Source organism: Ruditapes philippinarum, unplaced genomic scaffold (assembly GCF_026571515.1).
Source record: "Ruditapes philippinarum isolate M1 unplaced genomic scaffold, ASM2657151v2 ctg401_1_1_1_1, whole genome shotgun sequence".
Classification (NCBI taxonomy): Eukaryota; Metazoa; Mollusca; class Bivalvia; order Venerida; family Veneridae; genus Ruditapes; species Ruditapes philippinarum.
The window spans coordinates 145,577-164,117 of record NW_026858681.1 but is presented as its reverse complement, the minus strand read 5'-3'; the positions used below and the strand labels follow the sequence as shown (position 1 = coordinate 164,117).

Below are 18,541 nucleotides of genomic sequence, written 5' to 3'. Positions count from 1 at the left end.
ATTCAAATTATTACTTGAATCATGAATCTTTTTACTTTTCTTAACAAATTACTACATTTTTCTAAACTTTAATTTTCTTGGTTTTTCCTATTGCTCATCTGCAGCCTTAAAGAATCAAATAAATGTTTTAGTTGACATCTTGTTATGACCAAATATTTAAATTCAGATAAAGAAGGCCTGTTGGTTATTTGACTTAAGTTATAAAAACCGCTGTGGCAGTGATAAAAAAATATTCCGACCATAGCGTCGTTCATCGGAAAAATAAATCACATAAATTTTGAATTTTGCTCCGGCACATTTTCGATCGCCGCTCTTCTCTGTTCAATGTGTGACCCGATATTCTAGCGCGTCAGCAAAATCCACCTTAACACAATGACAAAAATCAGCCACCGTTCATCTGCTTATGTTTCGTTTAAAGTAAACAATTAGTTGTAATCCGAATATATCTGTAACATTTAGGGACATGAGACAAATACATGTTATGCACGTCGGCGACTTTAATAATAAGCGACAGACGCAGAAAAGTTTCTACTTCACAGATATTCGCCAATTTCCTTGATAATTTTGAAGTTCACCATATATTACACCCATATTAGCAAATGAACTAAACAGTCCCGTTCGATACCAATAACAAAACATGAAATGTTTATTTTTATATTCCATTTATGGTATATATATATAAAGTATGGCATGAATGCGACATAATTTATATAATTAATCCAAGGTAAGGACGGACCAGCTGTTTCCACTTTTTTAGCGCGGCGCTATTGTTCTTAAATGTAGAATCAATGTCCTTTCTTGCTTGCCCTTTAGGATTTCTCTAGAAATCTATCTCTGCAATATGTTACTGGCTAATTAATATATTTTATGCTATTTGTATAGATATTGTCAAACCATAAAAGGCCGTATTATACAAAGAGGCGATGGATTATCAGGGGTAAACGACGAGCAAGATCTCTGTTTGGGAGTTAAGTGGACTTTTTAAATTAATAAATTATTTCTTCCAAAGGTGAGGAAACAAGTAGATTCCGAAAAGGTAAATCTTATTATACAGTTTAGTTGAAAAGCATGCGTGATTAAAGTATGTTAGTAAAGTTCAATTTTCTTGCAAACAAACAGTTAAGTATGTAGACAAAGATTTAACTTGTAAATAAAGGTCTCTTCGTGAAACTGTTGTAATGATCGAAAATTTCCTCCATTTCAGAGTTTTATCCGATTGTAAAACTTAAGAAAAACAATATAGTAATCAATCTAATATTAAACAAACTGTCTTTTATATAGCTTAAAAGATATAAATATAAAGGATTACAAGTTTTCAATTCAAGAATTGATATTAGCTATATAGGTTAATCTAGAAAATGTGTATAATACTCGCTTGTATGACTGACGAAATATATAATACTTATACGTAAAATCATGAAGAAATAATGCACACCTCCGCCGATTGCTACAAAGTGTGTCACAGTAAACGACCAGTCAGCCGCTGTTGAAAATATATCAATGTCGATAAAATTGAAATAGGAGACAAACCTTTCAAAAAGATGGAATGCTTTAGCTTGGTGATATTATAGGTTCGGGATAATCTCAACACGTCCCACCTTCGTGATAGGTTGGCATCATTTTGAAATGAATACTGCGTAAAAATAAGGGGAAAGTAAAAATGCATTCAAAAACTGTTTACTGACACATCTTATTTCATAGATACCAACAATGTTTAAAATCATTTTCTTTACATTTAAATAGTTTGAAGACGACAGTAAAATAACAGAGCTGTTTGCCTTCTTACCACTCAACGAGAAGTGCCCTTTCATAGTTAAGATAAAATAAACACAATTTATTATAATATTTTTGAAGAAACACCCCAACGGCTTTCAAATCCATATTTTTTTATGTATCATAACTAAAAAGGTAAACCCTTTGTTTTATTTATACATTTATCTTAATGCAATTATTTTAAATATCTCCCCAAAATGTAATTAAATATATCGTAGTTAACTTCTTTATAATATGTTTGTAATATTTTTGATCCAATTTCTTTCAAAAGATTGTGATTAATGCAATATATGATATTCCTCAAATCGGCTTTATAAATCAACGTGTTGTTTTTATTTACAATTACTTGACTTTATTCCCCCAATATTTCATGCGACATTTTGTATTTTATTATAAAATTTAAAATACAACTTTCTTTCTTTCTTTCTTTCTCTCTTTCTACCCTTTTAAGCGAACAAAATAGTAAAAGTATGAACATTTTAACGAACAGCATTTTTACATCTTATTTAATCATTCAGTTTAGAAAATGAAATTAACGGAAAATGCCATTGGTAAAGTGTCCGCGAGAGCACTGTTTATTGGACGCCCGCAATTTTAAATAACCAAACATTGTATTTACGGTGGCCTTTATTCATATATTCAATACAAGCACAGTGACGTAGTTTTATACAATAATTTACTCGTTTTTATAGATCACGTTTTTTTTCTATCTATAAGGTCCATTGTCATGTTTCGTGTCCATTTACAATAGTGGGAGTAAATATAGTTTGTTCTACCTATTATTATTTCTATTGGTTTTTACGAAAATAGAGACCCTCTTTAAATCCTATCTTTAATTTTATCTTTACGTACGCGATTAAAAGTAATAGTTATGTGTTAAATAAATATATTAACAAATGTTTTGATAATATCTTACAACCTCGGTTTTAAGTTATATACTGTTTTTATTTTACATTATAAATTTAAGTTCACGTTGTTTGTAAGTAACATCATACAATACTAAGCGCAGGCCAATTTTGCATGTAATATATAATGCGTTACATGAATTGTTAATACTTGCGCACTTATTAAACTCTTTATGTTTTATTTTAAAGTGTAATTTATTTTTTTAAACGTGCATTCGCATATACAAAGGCGTGTCGCTAAAAATGTTTTTCTTTGGCTAAGCGTTTTTAATTTGTAAGAGAATTCGTAAATATTGAAATTATCATACCTATTTTATCAATAATTATAAATCTTAAAAGTAAAATTTAATATTGTAATAACAGAACAAACGATACTTGTTATGTATCAATTTATAATTAATACATCGTGTTACTTGATAAAATACGATTCTAAATTTGATTCAGAACGTTAAAATGACCCCCTTTCTCACCGACATACTTAATACTTGACAATAATGGGGGTATTCATATAACAATATAATATCGACAATTTCTATCTGCCGCCTTCTATTTAGTCTTACTTTTTAATAATGGGAGAATTAGTAAAAAAAAATACGGTATAACATAGATATATTGAGGTTTTAGACTTAAACGCGGTCTTGTGTATGCAGGATTTTAATTCAAGGACTTGCTTATTTATGACTACGATATTTATGTGATTTATTTATGAAGTTATTGGATTAAGTTCCCCTATATGAAAAATACTTTTTGTGCAGCTGAAACAGAATTAAGACATAATTTGACGAGTAAAAATTAAAATTTGAATAACAAATTAACTGCAAATGCACAGGAACGACAGCACAATACAATTTAGATGACAATTTGCTTATTTATTTTCTTAATCTTAATTGATAAAAGCAATAGATTTAAGAAACAATAAAGAAACTAGAGGTGTAATAAAACATTCATCGTTGGTTATATCTGTTAATATCATTTTATATATTTTCAAAGGAATATGTGAAACTGGAATTTCTTTAAACAGGAGTTTTATTTTTTATATGAAATAGTCAATGATACATCATTCAAAGAATCAAACTTAATGTGTCAGTAATGGCTGCTAGTGCAATTGAATTGCAACACTATCCAGAAACATCACATTTCCATGGTAATGTACCCAGGCCTTCATCGTCTATAAAACCTGCAGGACCTAACCAGGTTAGTTAAATTAATGCATCAACTAATATTAACAGTCATTGCAGCGATCATTTAATTGCGCAATTAACTCTTTTGGAATATTTATTTTGCATTTAATCTTTCGAAAGCCTAGTTTATAATGAAGCAAAAAAGTTAAATGTAAAGATATTTTTATAACCTTATATTTTTTATCCAATAATAGGTAAATCTTATTTTGAAAATATCTTTACCAATAACTGAATAATGGGTAAACTTTTGAAAACTTAAAGCACGCTATACATTATAATCTATCGTTTTTGAAACAGATATACGCGTCGTTTTTTCACTAGGTAGAATTTTTTATATCATTTCTATCATTTATGTCGTGTATATCAAATAACACAAATATTGAATAAACTTTATGATGTATAAAGCATGTATTTTGCTGAATTTAGCTACAATAAGTACTCATACTGGATTAAATTAGAGTCTATTTGTGTGTTTATTATTGAAACGTGTGTACAGTTTAAACAAGGATCCATCCATTTCTGCAATATTTCTATTATATTTCAATAATTTGCATAAAACTAAACTTTTCAGTAACGAATGACTATGCATTATAAGTTATGACATGATACCGTGTAAATAATTCATGTTATTATATAATCTATAAATAGCTTTGAAATGCCTTTCACTGATTGGCTAACAAGCAACTTTTTGTAAAAAATAACAGGTCAATATCAGAGTATATTCACTGTTTTTTTCCACTAAAAATAGATTTTCAGAGTATATTCACCGGTTTTTCTTCTAAAAATAGATTTTCTGGAAATCCCTAAAAGACGCGAGACTTTGACGTGACGTCACGCCAAGTTTGTTGTTATTATTCTAATGAAACGTTGAGTTGGGTGTACATAAGAGTCAAATTAGTCTATTTTAGTGACCGTTTTTCATTTTTAAGAAAAATAGGGAGTAGCATGCCAATGGAAAGGGCCAAATTATGGAAACAGTAGACAAGCTGAAAAACAATGATTTCCGTCGTATGCAATGGCAGATGTTATAAGCCATATAAAAGCTATTTATAGATTATATAATAAAACAGATATGTACTTTTTAGTTGTTGAATATGATGTGATATGTACTGAAAAATTAATATTGACCTCGGCTATCGCCTCGGTCAATATTAATTTTTTCAGTACATATCACATCATATTCAACAGCTAAAAAGTCCATATTTGTATAATATATATTTTTTGCTGTAGAAATAGCAAAGGCATAAAAAAGAAAATCTATAATATACAAATATGGACTTTTTAGCTGTTGAATATGATGTGAAAGGCATTTCAAAGCTATTTATAGATTATATAATAAACTTTGTTATTGTTTCATCACAATAATGAACATATAACAAAAAGTTGAAACATAAATGCTTGTTTCTCATTATAAAAAATACTTTTAGTCAATTACATTTTATATTAGGTATAAGCTAGAATATTATTTCTTACATGAATATATTCCTTCTTTATTTATTAAGTGTCAGTGGGCCTTTAAATAGTATAATATTCACGATGACGAATAAAAGAGTATAGGAGCCGACTGAGCGGGCATTATGTTGTTTTCTAAAGAGTGTGTAACCGTAAAAACTATTTTACAAAAACATGCGGAATATTAGCTGACTGCAACAATTGTAATACATTTTACAAGAGATTATATATGATTTCAAACTTTTACCATTAAGTTCTTAGAAAGCGCGGTATGATATAAATAACATACAGTTCTTCCCAATGAGCTCAAAAAAATCGGCTAAGGTGCGTGCTATTTTATCAGTCACTATAATGATATGTGACCCTAGTGCTGTGTACTGTTTCTTAATTATTAGCTTTGTATTTAAGGTTCATTACAGTATAGTATGAGTAGACTTTCTAATGCTTGTAATTCGATACAATTACATTCATATAAAGTTAAAATCATGACAATTGATAGATTTAATTAGGAAGTTGGACAAATCAATTGGTAAATAATTATACTGAAGTTGATTTTTCAACTTTGACAAGAACCGCGTATATAGATTTGCCATAATTACCTTAAAGTGATCATTTCAAATATTGTAGTTTTCTTTTTATTTGTATTTTAGCAATTCACAATACATGTCAAATTAAGCATTGGGTGTTATAAGAGTTATAATTTCTGTTTTAGTTATTTAAATAGATTACCGAATGTACCTCTTTGTTGTGGGGATAAAGGAGATACAATAGATAAAATACTTCGCTGTCGGGAGATAATTTGTCACGTCAATATTTTCTCATATTTTTATATAGATACTAACCTCATGTAGTATAAATAGTTAAACGGTCTATTAATCCCAAACTGTATTGATAAAATTTACAATTCAAATGACCTTTACTATTTTTTTAATGTACTTCCAGTGACATCAATTGAAAAGTTATACATTTAAGTTATTATTTGTCGTAAAAATTGTGCCTGTAACATTAAATCATTGTAAATACCTTACTATTCTGTGACAATTACAAATACTTATTGACCAGCTAAAATACCGAAACAACATATTTACAAAACAAAGCATTGGATTCTAATATTTCTATCATTTCATCCCTGTATGTAGATGAATTAACAGTATTTTTTAAAAAAGGAAATGGGTCTTGCTTTACACTATCTATGTAGAGGCACAGGCTGGTTTATGGGACAGATATGGGAACCATTGACAACATTTTTGTATCGCATGGCTTAATTACACATATAATTAATCAGGGGAGGCAACTTTTTTGTGCATTTATTGATTTCACCAAAACTTTTGATTACGTTGTAAGGGATAACTTTAGGTTTTAACTTATAAAGTTTTTTTTTCGTGGTAATATTTTTAACATAATGACATCAATGTATAACGCTGTCAAATTAAGAATTAAATATTGTAGGTTAAGTAACAGCTATCTTTTCACTAGGCGTACACCAAAGAGAGTGTTTCTCTCCCTTTCTTTGGTATATGCTTTTAAAAAATTGTTTCATTCATAATGAGCTGGTAATATGTTTAAATGTTTTTGATTTTATACATGCATGCTGATGAAATTGTTATTTTTTGCTAATATTAGTGGTAAATAGCAACAAGATCTAAATTGCCTGTCTGATTATTGTGATAGGTGGAAAGTTATGGTAAATACAGTCTAAACGAAAATTTTGATATTTAAAAGAGGTGGTAAATTGCCAGATAACTTATTTTTTAATTATAAAGATTGTAGCATTGATGTAATAAATCGTAATTTCGTTTTTAATCATGGTAATAGTGGGGAACGAGTATTTATGAAGTTTTGTAAACGAATTCTTGGGTTCAATAAACTACTCAAAACGACATTGTATATGGTGAACTAGGTAGAATATCATTAAAATTAATACGTTATTATAATACTTAAAAATTTTGGATAAAGATATTGCATATAAATGAAAATAAATATGTTAAGAAAGTGTTTACATTACCGGAAAATGATTTTGAATATTTTCCTAACAAACTAGCTGGTGTAAATAACCTTTTGTGTAATTCACTTACAATTTTTTTTGTGTAATTAAGGTTTTTATGATGCTTGGTTAATGCAAAGCGTAGGTAACTCTGATATCTGTTTTATGTATAGTAAAACAAACGTGAACAAATCAATTCGAACAGGCTTGGTCGTATAGATGGTCGTATAGATAAGATAAATCTTATAGAGCTCTGTTTTATAAGGTAATATCCGACCCTACCACAATTTTATTCACTTGAATTTTTTTATGTTACTAAGAGTTACTACGTTAGGAGTGTCATATCATAGACTTCACATTGAGACTGCTAAATGGACTAAACCCAATAGTACACCGTTAAATGAAATAACTTGCTTTTCTTGTAACGTGCTAGAGGACGAATTTTATTTGAATTGGAATGTAAATTATAAAGTGATGTTTGATACCAACTATAACGACACTGCTTGGGGCATGATTGATAGCTTGAATTTTCAGGTACTGTCCAAGGCTTCCACAAACCGATTCTGCAACATTTTCAATTATCTGTTCCTTACAGATTCCGTTTTTTTCTATATTTTACATGTAAAAAATATACGATTAACTTTACTCAATGTTTTGTATAGAGAAATAAGGTCAATCAAGTTACTTCAAAAGCTTATTTACCACTTTACTTTAAATTAGACCTTATGCATCAAACATAAAGATTGCTTTCTCCAAGAACACTCGAACGTAATACATTATCAAATATTCAAGACATTTGCTTGATAGAAATACTATGATTTTGATTACATATAACCTTTCGAATTAATGTTGTGATTGTTTTTAAAAAAACCATTACAGGGAATTGACTCACGTTAACTTAAATGTCATATGTTGTTTGTTGGAATGTGTTTCTCCGCTTCGTTTTGATTCCGATAATTGTACTATTGTAAAGGCAAGTTAAGTTTCTTTGCCAAGCATGTGATAGTTTAATTTCTAACACCATCTGGCAAAAACCCTATTTGAAAACAACAAAGGTGTCATTATATACGAAGAGAAAACAACTTTTCTATACTTGATCGATATATCTGTACAAAAAGATCATTAAGTGAACAACACTTTATAGAAATGCACTATAAACACGTAACACTACGAATGTCTTGTTACAAACTGTTGTCAGAAGAAGTTGAAATCTATATCATTTGTTTATTTATATTGCCGAGTTGTTTTTTTTAATTAAAAAATGTTTCATGAAGATGAATCATCTAGAAAACGTAGGATTAAAGAAGAAGTTTTGGTGAGTTTCTGTAACTGAATATTATTTGTATTTGTAATTTGTTTCTTGCTTAACTGCTTCATGCATTTTTATATCATGATTTTGTCCAAAATATTTATAGACACATCTCTATGGACGTATTATTCGAAATACATAATTATATAATAAATACAATGTATATCTAACAGAATAGACAAATCTCAATAGTTATGCATTTTTAAAAAAATAAAAACATTGTTTTAAACGCAGAAGACATTATAATATTAAACAAGTTTTTGTGCCCATACTCTAGGTGTGTGTGTGTGTGTCGGGGGGGGGGGGCATTTAGAATTGCCCTTGTCCATCCGTTCGTCCATGCGTCCGAGGTTTCTCATGTTGTGTCACCTGTACCTCTGTGAAACTTTACAGAAGTGTTGATCGGCATGTGAATATGTGCATCTGGGGTTTCTCGAGTTGACTTGGTTACAATTTGCAATTTTCAACTTGTGGTGCGCGTAGCCCAAAAAGTATTTGACTTAAATAATGGTCAGCATGTGTAGTTGTGCACCTGGATTTGCTTATGAATTTATTCAGTATGACTGTGCAGAGTTACTGCCATTGACTTAGTAAAACTTTGCAATTTCCAACTTGTGTCGTGCGTAAAGTATTTGACCCAGAGTCATAAATCTTTACAATGTTGGTCAGCATGTGTAGTTGTTCACCTGTGGTTTGCTTGTATATTTATCCAGATTTGTGGAGTTATTGTCCTTAATGTACTAAAAACCGTACCAAAATGTTGTTTTACGTGTATAATTAAAAGTGCTTGAGCTAGAATCAACATTTTTTACAGGAATGTGGATCAGCATGTAAAGCTGTCTACCTGGGGTTTTGCGTGAGAATTAATTCAGTTTTCTAAGATTTGACTTAATATAAGGTTGCTGTACCTCTGTGAAACTTTACAGAAGTGTTGATCGGCATGTGAATATGTGCATCCGGGGTTTCTCGTGTTGATTTATTCATTATTGGTAGAGTTATTGCCCTTGACTTGGTTACAATTTGAAATTTTCAACGTGTGTCACGTATAGTCCAAACAGTACTTGACATGGAGTCATGAAACATTACATGAATATTGGTCAGCATGTGGGATTATATTCACTTTGGGATTTGCTTGTAGATTTATTCAGTATTCTTAGATTTATTGCCCTTGATTAAGTGAAAGATTTGCAATTTTCAACTTGTGTCTTCAAAAAGTATTTGACCTAGAGTAAGGAAACATTACAGGGCTGTATGTTAGCATCTGCAGTTGGGAAAAATCAAGATTTCAACATGTTGTTTTTATGCCCCAATCACCTAGGAGTAGGGAAGTCATTAAGAATTTCCTTTGTTTGTCCCTCTGTCATATTGTCCCATTGTACGTCAATAGACATTTCCCCCTATTATTGTGTTTTTATCATTTTATCATCTTTAAAATGAAAGCAATGTAGAATATAATGTTTCTTCTAGGCACAATTCGTACGAGTTTACTCTAGTAAAGCAAATGGGCCTGTCTCCCCTTTACTGTTTTCATAATTTACAAATTCAGTCAATAGTTTCAATTATAAAAAAAGTGAAATTCATTTAGATTTACTATTGAAAAAAAACCAGCCTAGTGTTGGACATTCAATAACCGTTAAGTGTATTAGGCTTGTATGTTTGAATGTTGTATATATTGAATATATTTTTATATATTTCTATTATTTGTCTGAAAAATATAAGTTTTTATATTTCCTTAAAAGCGAATGGTGCACGCATGAAATAATTGCTGAACGGTTAGAAGTGAACATAACATATACTATTTACCTACAGTATCCGCGTTTTAAATATTAGAGGCATTTTGGTACAAGGATTGACCATGCGCTTATAGAAACGACATTATTTTATCGGTTATAAATCTTATGCGTTATTTCCTTAGACAAAGCTTTGTGTCATTTAATTTATAGAGCATAACACAAATTAGAAAAAAGTTGACAATAAAACTCAATATCATCTTAATAATGTATATACACTTTTATCAAAAGTATCACTTTCCAAGAAAGTATTGCCGCTGTTTTACGTGTATTACTTAGAATATCTTATCACAGTTCATACAAAGAGTTTATTAATTGATTGTTAAAATGGAACGTCAATATTTTTGAACTTTAAAATGACAGTTCAATATATTCAATGCCTTTTCTTATTCTTCATTTTGGATAAGTGTTTATAGAAAACATTGTTAACGCAGTTAAATATGACTGATCTCTGTCTCGAATGGTTTAGCCAAGAATTAAGTAACAAAGGGAACGAAGGAAACCAAATGCAGCGATTGTGTCGCTGTTTTCATGACTTTATCATCACACATAAGTATTATTACAGGTTTTAAATGTAAACTTATTTTTAATTTTTTAGAGGCGCTGATTGTAGATATGTATAAAGATGTAAAATATTCCGAACACTTATATATTTGATATTGTGTTACACAATTTAAAACATGAGAACAGTGATCAACAAGGCATGGCGACGTTCACAAAAAGCAGCCCTGACACAACCCGCCACACAAGCAGGGCACCCAGAAGGCACCAAACCCGAAACTGTAAAACCTGCCTTCTTGTCAATTTTAAATATCTTAATGCTTTGTATAAGAAAGTGTCTGTTTTTTCTTTCATCTTTAACGGTAAGGTAACATTTAAAATATATTTTCTTATGGCAGTGTATGGTGAAATATGGCTTTAAATTACAATATCATTCAAAATGTGTTTGAAACATAGCTCTTGGCTAACGAGTACAGAGAAACTGCTATTGTAATTATTAAAATATATAAGAATATCTAATGTAGGAGACAAGAAAAAAGTAAAATGAAAGAAAACTAATTCCCCTTGAGATAAAATGGTATGTTTTATCTATATATAGGGATAAGTGTTTTGTCCGCGCTCCCACAATATGGCTTAAGGCAATATCTTTCATATTGCTTTAGCATAATGATCATTGTGTAACAAATATGTTTTTTTCAGTAAATTCTATTTTTAGCTTTTTATTAAATTCAAAAATATTTACTTTTAGTAATTTCTCATCCTGTGTATCGTTGACATACCGTTCATAAAAGATTCAAGGGCAAATTATTTATCAATTTCAAAATTTATTTTCTGGAAAGAGTTCACGTTAACATTACTGCAATTGTCATATCAGTTTCTAAGGAAACATAAAGTGATAAAGTAACTTCAATCAGAATTCGCACATTTCCCTACTTATACATGCCATAGGTGACAAAAAAGGGTAGTCCGACCGTAAGTTAGCCTAGAAATGCCGCAGCGGATCTACCGACTGAGGTATCCGACCGTTCACTCATCTGTCCGACTTATACCTGAATAATTCTATTACCGTGACATCTCCCTGCTTGGATTTCTAATAGGTACAGAGAATAATGTATAATAAGACTCAGAACATTAAACCATCATGTCATCAGTTGGGCACCAAATGTCACAGTATCATTAAACTTAATTTGATGGGCATAATGTACAACATTAACAAGAGCACAACACATTATAGAAGTTAAACAAGAATTATAACTTTCAAATTGTCCAAAATTGTATTCAAACATCATTATCTATATTTTTACAACTAGAAATTACCATTTGTTTTCATGAAAAGACTCAATGGATAAAAGTGTTTGTATTGTCTTGTATTTGACAAATCAAATAGTGACAAAATCTTGTACTGCTGCGTCCGAGTGTCTGTAGTAAACACATCAAAGGTTTTACAATTTATTGCACGCAACATAATGTTCGATATAATAAAACATGACTGGAAAATGGAATGGATTTAACATGTTTCTCTATAGCTTTGGATTAATTTAAGAATCTTAAGTGTTATAAAGCGTTGAATATGCTTAAAGTCACAAGGCTTTTTCTTTTGAACAATTTTTTTTTGAACTATTGAGAAGTCATTTTGCGAAAGGTCGAAACATAATTTCCCATTCTTTTCAACGTATTGAATGAGCTAAATTATTTCAGGGAAAATTGGAAATGGGAAAACGCTTATGATGAAATTAATCCCTTAAATATAAATCATACAGGATTCAAAAGAAGCATTATAGTGAACAGGCATACTGTCTCAGCTTTATTTTTATTTATTTATGCCGATAATCTCTCACTGTTTGGAGATTGAAAGGCATCTTTTTAATGTATTTCTCAATTAACAATAAAAATGTTTAACTTTTATATGTATATTTTAATGACCAAATTAAGTGCTTCTTGCAATGCGCAGTTCAATATAACTGGACGTTACATGCTTAATCCTAGTTTGTAAACCTTTCTTTTGAAAATGTGTCGGAGTTAAACCGTATACCAATAAATGCACAGTGCGTTAACTGGAGTGCAAGACTGCACTGTCTGTCGGGGATAAAAACGCATGCTCGATGATTGGCTACATGTTTGTTGTGTGTGCGTGTGTGTGTGCGTGTGTGTGTGCGTGTGCGTGTGTGTGTGTGTGTTGGGGGGGGGGGGTACTTATTGTGACAACAGAGAAAGGCATAATGATTAAAAGATTAAACTCGTGCTCGTACATTGGTTTTATTTGTTATTGGGTTTCATATCGTGACGGCAGGAAAAGTGGTTTTTTTGCCTATTTTACAAAGAGAAAGAACATCAAAATACTTGGCAATCTAATTTATACTCGGGGGCAACATCCTATCGTACACAGCAGATGCGTGTTTCGATGCTTTTTCTATTTCTTAACCTAATATATTTATGTTGAACATGTTAAATTGTATTTCTTCTTTGTTTCTATTTCTTTTGTCTTCGTTTGTCTTGTCTTGATACGTTTATCATGAATTGAGTGAAAAATGACAACGAATGCGTTTGACATGGCTATTGGAAATTCTCAATATTATACAAAAGTTATGTGTCTGCGTTTTCTTGGACGCGTTTATACATAATTATATTCAGCATACTTCATATAATTTGTATGAGAATATGTTTAAAGCTGTTTTGTTTAATACCTCGCAGGCTAAGATGTTTTCTTTCATTAATATTCATTTTGTCAAGAACAGCATAAATTTTCCCGGCCAAAAGGTGCAAAAACGTTGCCCTATCTTTTTTCCGTGAAGCATTGCTTATATAAGAATAGAATCAGCTTTATCAATTTCATATTTGTACACTTACATCTTGAATTGTTGTTTTCGTAGCTAAATAGGCTTGACTTTTCCATAAATGTAAAACAACATGATTGGGTTCTATATATTGTTGGAAACTGAAATGGTTAAAACATGTTCCGTCCAAACATCGAAACATTTTGTGAATTTGAAATGAAAAAAAAAGCGTTAAATCTGCTTCAAATAATTTTTTCTGATTTGCCATGTGACTTTCGTTGGAAACTCGATGGCGTCCAAGTTCTAATTGTAACAAAATAATTCACACATGTTAACATGTCGTCTAAGCTGCTTGAGTCGTTAAGAGAAAAAAATTGAAATGGATATTTATATGATGACCTTTGTCTCAAATGCCAATATTAAGTTACTTTACATATAGAAATAGCATTCTTTTGATCTCAGAAAGTCATATTCTTGTTTTATTCAGCATACCACATCTGATATTATTTTTGTTGATCAAATACTTTTACATTTTAGATACGAATTGTTAGCAGCCTTTTACTGGAATGGGTCTTGATCAATAAATAAAATGAATTTAAAGAATTCCGTCATTTTATCAAAGCTCGAAATGCTTTAATGTTAAAGAGCATTCAATGCTATTTGAGATTTACAATTTTGAAAAAACTACAGTAAGCTATCACAGTTCAACTTACATCAAATGAATTCGAATAATCTCGGTCTAGAAATTATTTGTTGATATATAAATACATTGTTTACTGTGGACAGGGTGATAGTTTTCCCTATTCACTTTAAATAGCATTTCTAATACTTTTTGTGAAATTGATAGTGCACAATCAAAGAAAGTATCAATGAAAGATTGTTCGTTGGTGCTATTTGCTGGATGAGTCTTGCTCTTTTATACTAGAATAACTTATGGTAAAATACATACAGTTGTTTTTAAACTTATTTAACGATCATTCATTTGGTAAACTTAACAAAAAATATTATCACAATTTGTTATATACATGGATATGGTCTCACACGAATACAAAATTTATCTAACAAGTTCAAGGAATGGTTGTATTACTAGCCTTGAAATAATAAGTATAAACATTTTGCGCTTTAGAAGACAATTGCTATCATATTACACTTGTTATATTACATGTAAACCTGTGACGTTATTTGATAAATGGATAAATGAAGCTTATTTAGTAACGATATTCTTTTTTACTATTCGCTAAAATGAGGCATGAGTTTCGTAGTTATTTTATTTTTTATAGTCCACCAACATGGCATAAGTATGTACTTATTTGTCTGTCAGTCTAAATAATTTCTTAACTGTTTTTATTACTACTGTATTGTTGTATTTCATTATAGGCCTAACATTTGTTTATCTGTTATCTGTTTATGAAATATCCTGTAGGGTATACCAAGGCGGTAGTAAGTGTTATGCAATATCAAATTAAGTTTTGTTTCATGACTATTTTAAATTATCAGTTTTATTTGGAAGTGGAACTGAGTATACTCTATAAGAGTTTAGACTTGTCAACGTTTTATTTGCGATAATGATAAAATGTTTTTTGTTTTTTTTTAATCGTTCCAAAAAATAAGATTACAAATATATCTTATTTATTTCTTATCAATAGCTGATTGTACGATTTAATTTTTATCATATTATCTTTTTTTTATTTAATCATATATACGATGCGACAATAATTGTTCACTTGGGCTATACATGTATTCCTAGACATGCCATTTCCAAACAAATATCACCATATTTCTCAAAGGAGCATCTATATTTTCTTTCTTGGTATAATTGATCTAGACTTTGGCATATTGACTGCAAACTAAACCTTGGTGAATTGATTTCACTTATATAAACGGTAGGCAATATATCGTTAGAAACAAAAGTGATCAATCTTGTCCCTGGGGAGTATACCATTTGTTTTCTTGCGTGCGTTTTAAAAAAATAGGTATTATTAGGTCTTTCATCATATGAAATGTCATAGACATGGTATCTTGTATCATCAGTTTTACCTAAAGTTTCAAATACATTTTAAAGTATATTTCCATAACAATTATTGAAGGTTTGAACGTTTATTTCATCTTTATTTGCAAACTTTGCAATCATTGATTAAATATTCCGCATTGTTCATAATATTTATTCCAAAATGATATATTGGATGAAAAAAATATGTGTAAAAATATAAAAATGATTATTAGAAAAGGATTTAAGTAGAGAAAATGAAAATGTTCACTGGAATATTCATGTTTGCAACATGTTATCAACATTTCTGTCAGTCAGGCGGCTCTTCTTCTAAAGAGTTTGCATCTGAATATGATAACACTAGTAAGTTGAAATTAATCTAAACGAATATATAAATCATAAATTGACAATGTTTATATATAGAACTTCCTCTGGGCCTCGCATTAATGGTTATCCCAACATGCTCTAATTTGCAGCTTACATTTCAGGTTGATCTAGATATTTTGGTCATTGAACATGACTAGCTTTAATAACCATTTGTAAAGATGCTATAATTTATAGCGGTAAAAAATATAAAGAACATTAAAATTTTCCGGAAAATAAATACGTATATACCTCGGTACACACCTTGGCGTTTGGAGGAACTGTGATTGGTGACAGATATTAGAAATAAAAATAAGAAATTATAATGCTCATCGTTAATGTTTTAAAGAAAGCAGATAAATTATAGGAAATTCTTGCTGAATGTGTCCAATTTGACTTATGAAATGCATACACTAAGTTTGACAAGCTACAATACCTATTATAGGTCTTCCTTTTTTGGCCATTTCTTAAAACAGTTTCAGTTTTTTTAATGACACTAGTTATTCAGACATCATCAACAAATCTACTCTTTGTGAACTCAAGATCGTTTCATCACATTTATTGACCTTGGACGGGGTTAATTGCATTGCCTTTTAACAAAGTGTTTGAAATCATTCTACTAATATTTCACATATTTATAGTTGCATGAAACGGATGTCACAAATAAAATATCTCTCTATATATAACGGAATTGAAGGAATACAATTGAATAAACCCACGTACACGACTTATGTTTCATCAATAAAATAATCATTATAAATAATTATTTCTTGTTTATTCTAGATTCCTTGATGATATTTCTTTGTACGCTTAATATGTAAAATTGCTTCAAGGGATACGTATGTCTTTTATCTATAAATCAATATCAATACATAAAAATGACAACCAATAGTGTTGATCGTACACATACGTAATGTTGTTTTCTGTATACTATTATTATATAGTATTATTTTCAATATTATAAAATAATTATATTAAGCAGATATCAAATATGGTACATGTATCACGACAAAACGTTTTATTTCAGCTTGATTTAAAAATAGCTATATGTTAAAACAGTACTAAGAAATAACTTATTTCTTTATGGCATCAATTCTGATCTGAAAGGTAACATGAGCATATTGAAGAAAAAGCAACGTTTGCAAACATTCAATATTTATTTTCTTAAAGAAAGTACAAAAAATAAAACAAACCCCGTCCCCCACCCGAAACAAAAATAAAAATAAAAAACACAAGAAATATTTTCACAAGCATTGTAAACTTTATTTTACAATAAGGTAATAAGAATAAAAATATAACTTAGAAAAGATTTATGATAGATGAAATTACCTATACATTATGTAATAGGATACACATAATGTAAAATATTCCTATACAGAAAGGTCGAATTATAATGTTATACTCTTCATACAATGTAAACCTAAACTAAATTGCTTAACCGTTTTTTTTTCTTCATATCTCCAATCTTAACTTTTAAAAAACATTATGTGGAAGCGATTTAGTCATTGAACAGATAGGAGGATTAAAAAGAAAACAATTCATCTGATTACATTTCGTTAAGATCGAGAGGATTTTCAAGAACGCATGCATGTTTGTAAAAAGAGTAGTTAGCAATGCCCATGTTTAAAAATTACATTCATGACATTCTTTTCATTTGTCATGAAACATCATTTCCCTTGTCATAAAACGACATATAATTTCCATTTTATCATTTTCCATTTTATCATAAAAAACGTTATTGACATTCTTTGTAATATGTTAAAAAATAATTGCATTAACATCCACATATGTATTGCAAATGAAACTTTCGCGAACAGCTACGTAACATTTAGTTTATGAGACATAAATGAAGGCCCATTTCCCTATAGAATAGATGATTTATACTATTATCTTGCGTAAGAAAATTGTTCTTGTAACTCATGCAATCTTTTTCATTAAATGAGCTTAAGACAATCACAAAAAAATTACTTTACGGACATCAAAAGCTGAAGAATATGATTGTTTCCATCATTATATTGAATCATTATTTATTATTTTGCTTTATTTCTTATCATATCTAAAGACACATTATGCCTCACAAATAAATGCAAATTTTCCTTCTTTAGAAAGGGTGAACATGAAATTTAAACGTCTGAATAGTGGTTTTAAAGCATGTGAGATGCTTGCGCCGGTAATGAAAATAGTGATATGAAATTATTTGTCAGTTAAGTAGTAAATTGTCGCAAAAATGGTATTTTGACTTCCATTCAAAAATATTTAAACACTATTTTCCTAATTGCCAAAAATGCGACAGAAGTTAAAAAAACATTCAGGTAATTGAGCAATAAGTTACTTTTTGAAAACTATATCAGTACATCAAAAATAAAAGAAGCTTTATTTTGAGAAATAAAAGTAAAAGCATTTCATGGGCATATTGGGCCTTTGATATATTTCAAAAAGAAATGTTATTTCTTTCTCTTGGCATTGTCTTATAACAATCACATCCTGTCGTTTCCTTGCCTATATGAAAAATGCTTTAATTG

General features: G+C 29.7%; 1 protein-coding gene across 2 annotated transcripts in view; it reads left to right on the top strand.

Moving 5' to 3' along the window:
- Positions 1 to 3,655: 3,655 nt before the first annotated feature.
- LOC132753936 (small conductance calcium-activated potassium channel protein 2-like) overlaps positions 3,656 to 18,541 on the top strand; it is a 114,408-nt gene continuing 99,522 nt past the window's right edge. Inside the window, exon 1 of one of the 2 annotated variants that reach the window (XM_060744498.1) lies at positions 3,656 to 3,872. In XM_060744498.1, coding sequence (XP_060600481.1) covers positions 3,768 to 3,872 — 105 coding nt within the window. In that variant the 5' untranslated portion in view covers positions 3,656 to 3,767. Of the gene's footprint in view, positions 3,873 to 8,487; positions 8,611 to 18,541 lie in introns of those variants that run through there. The other variant, XM_060744502.1, reaches the window with a different exon arrangement.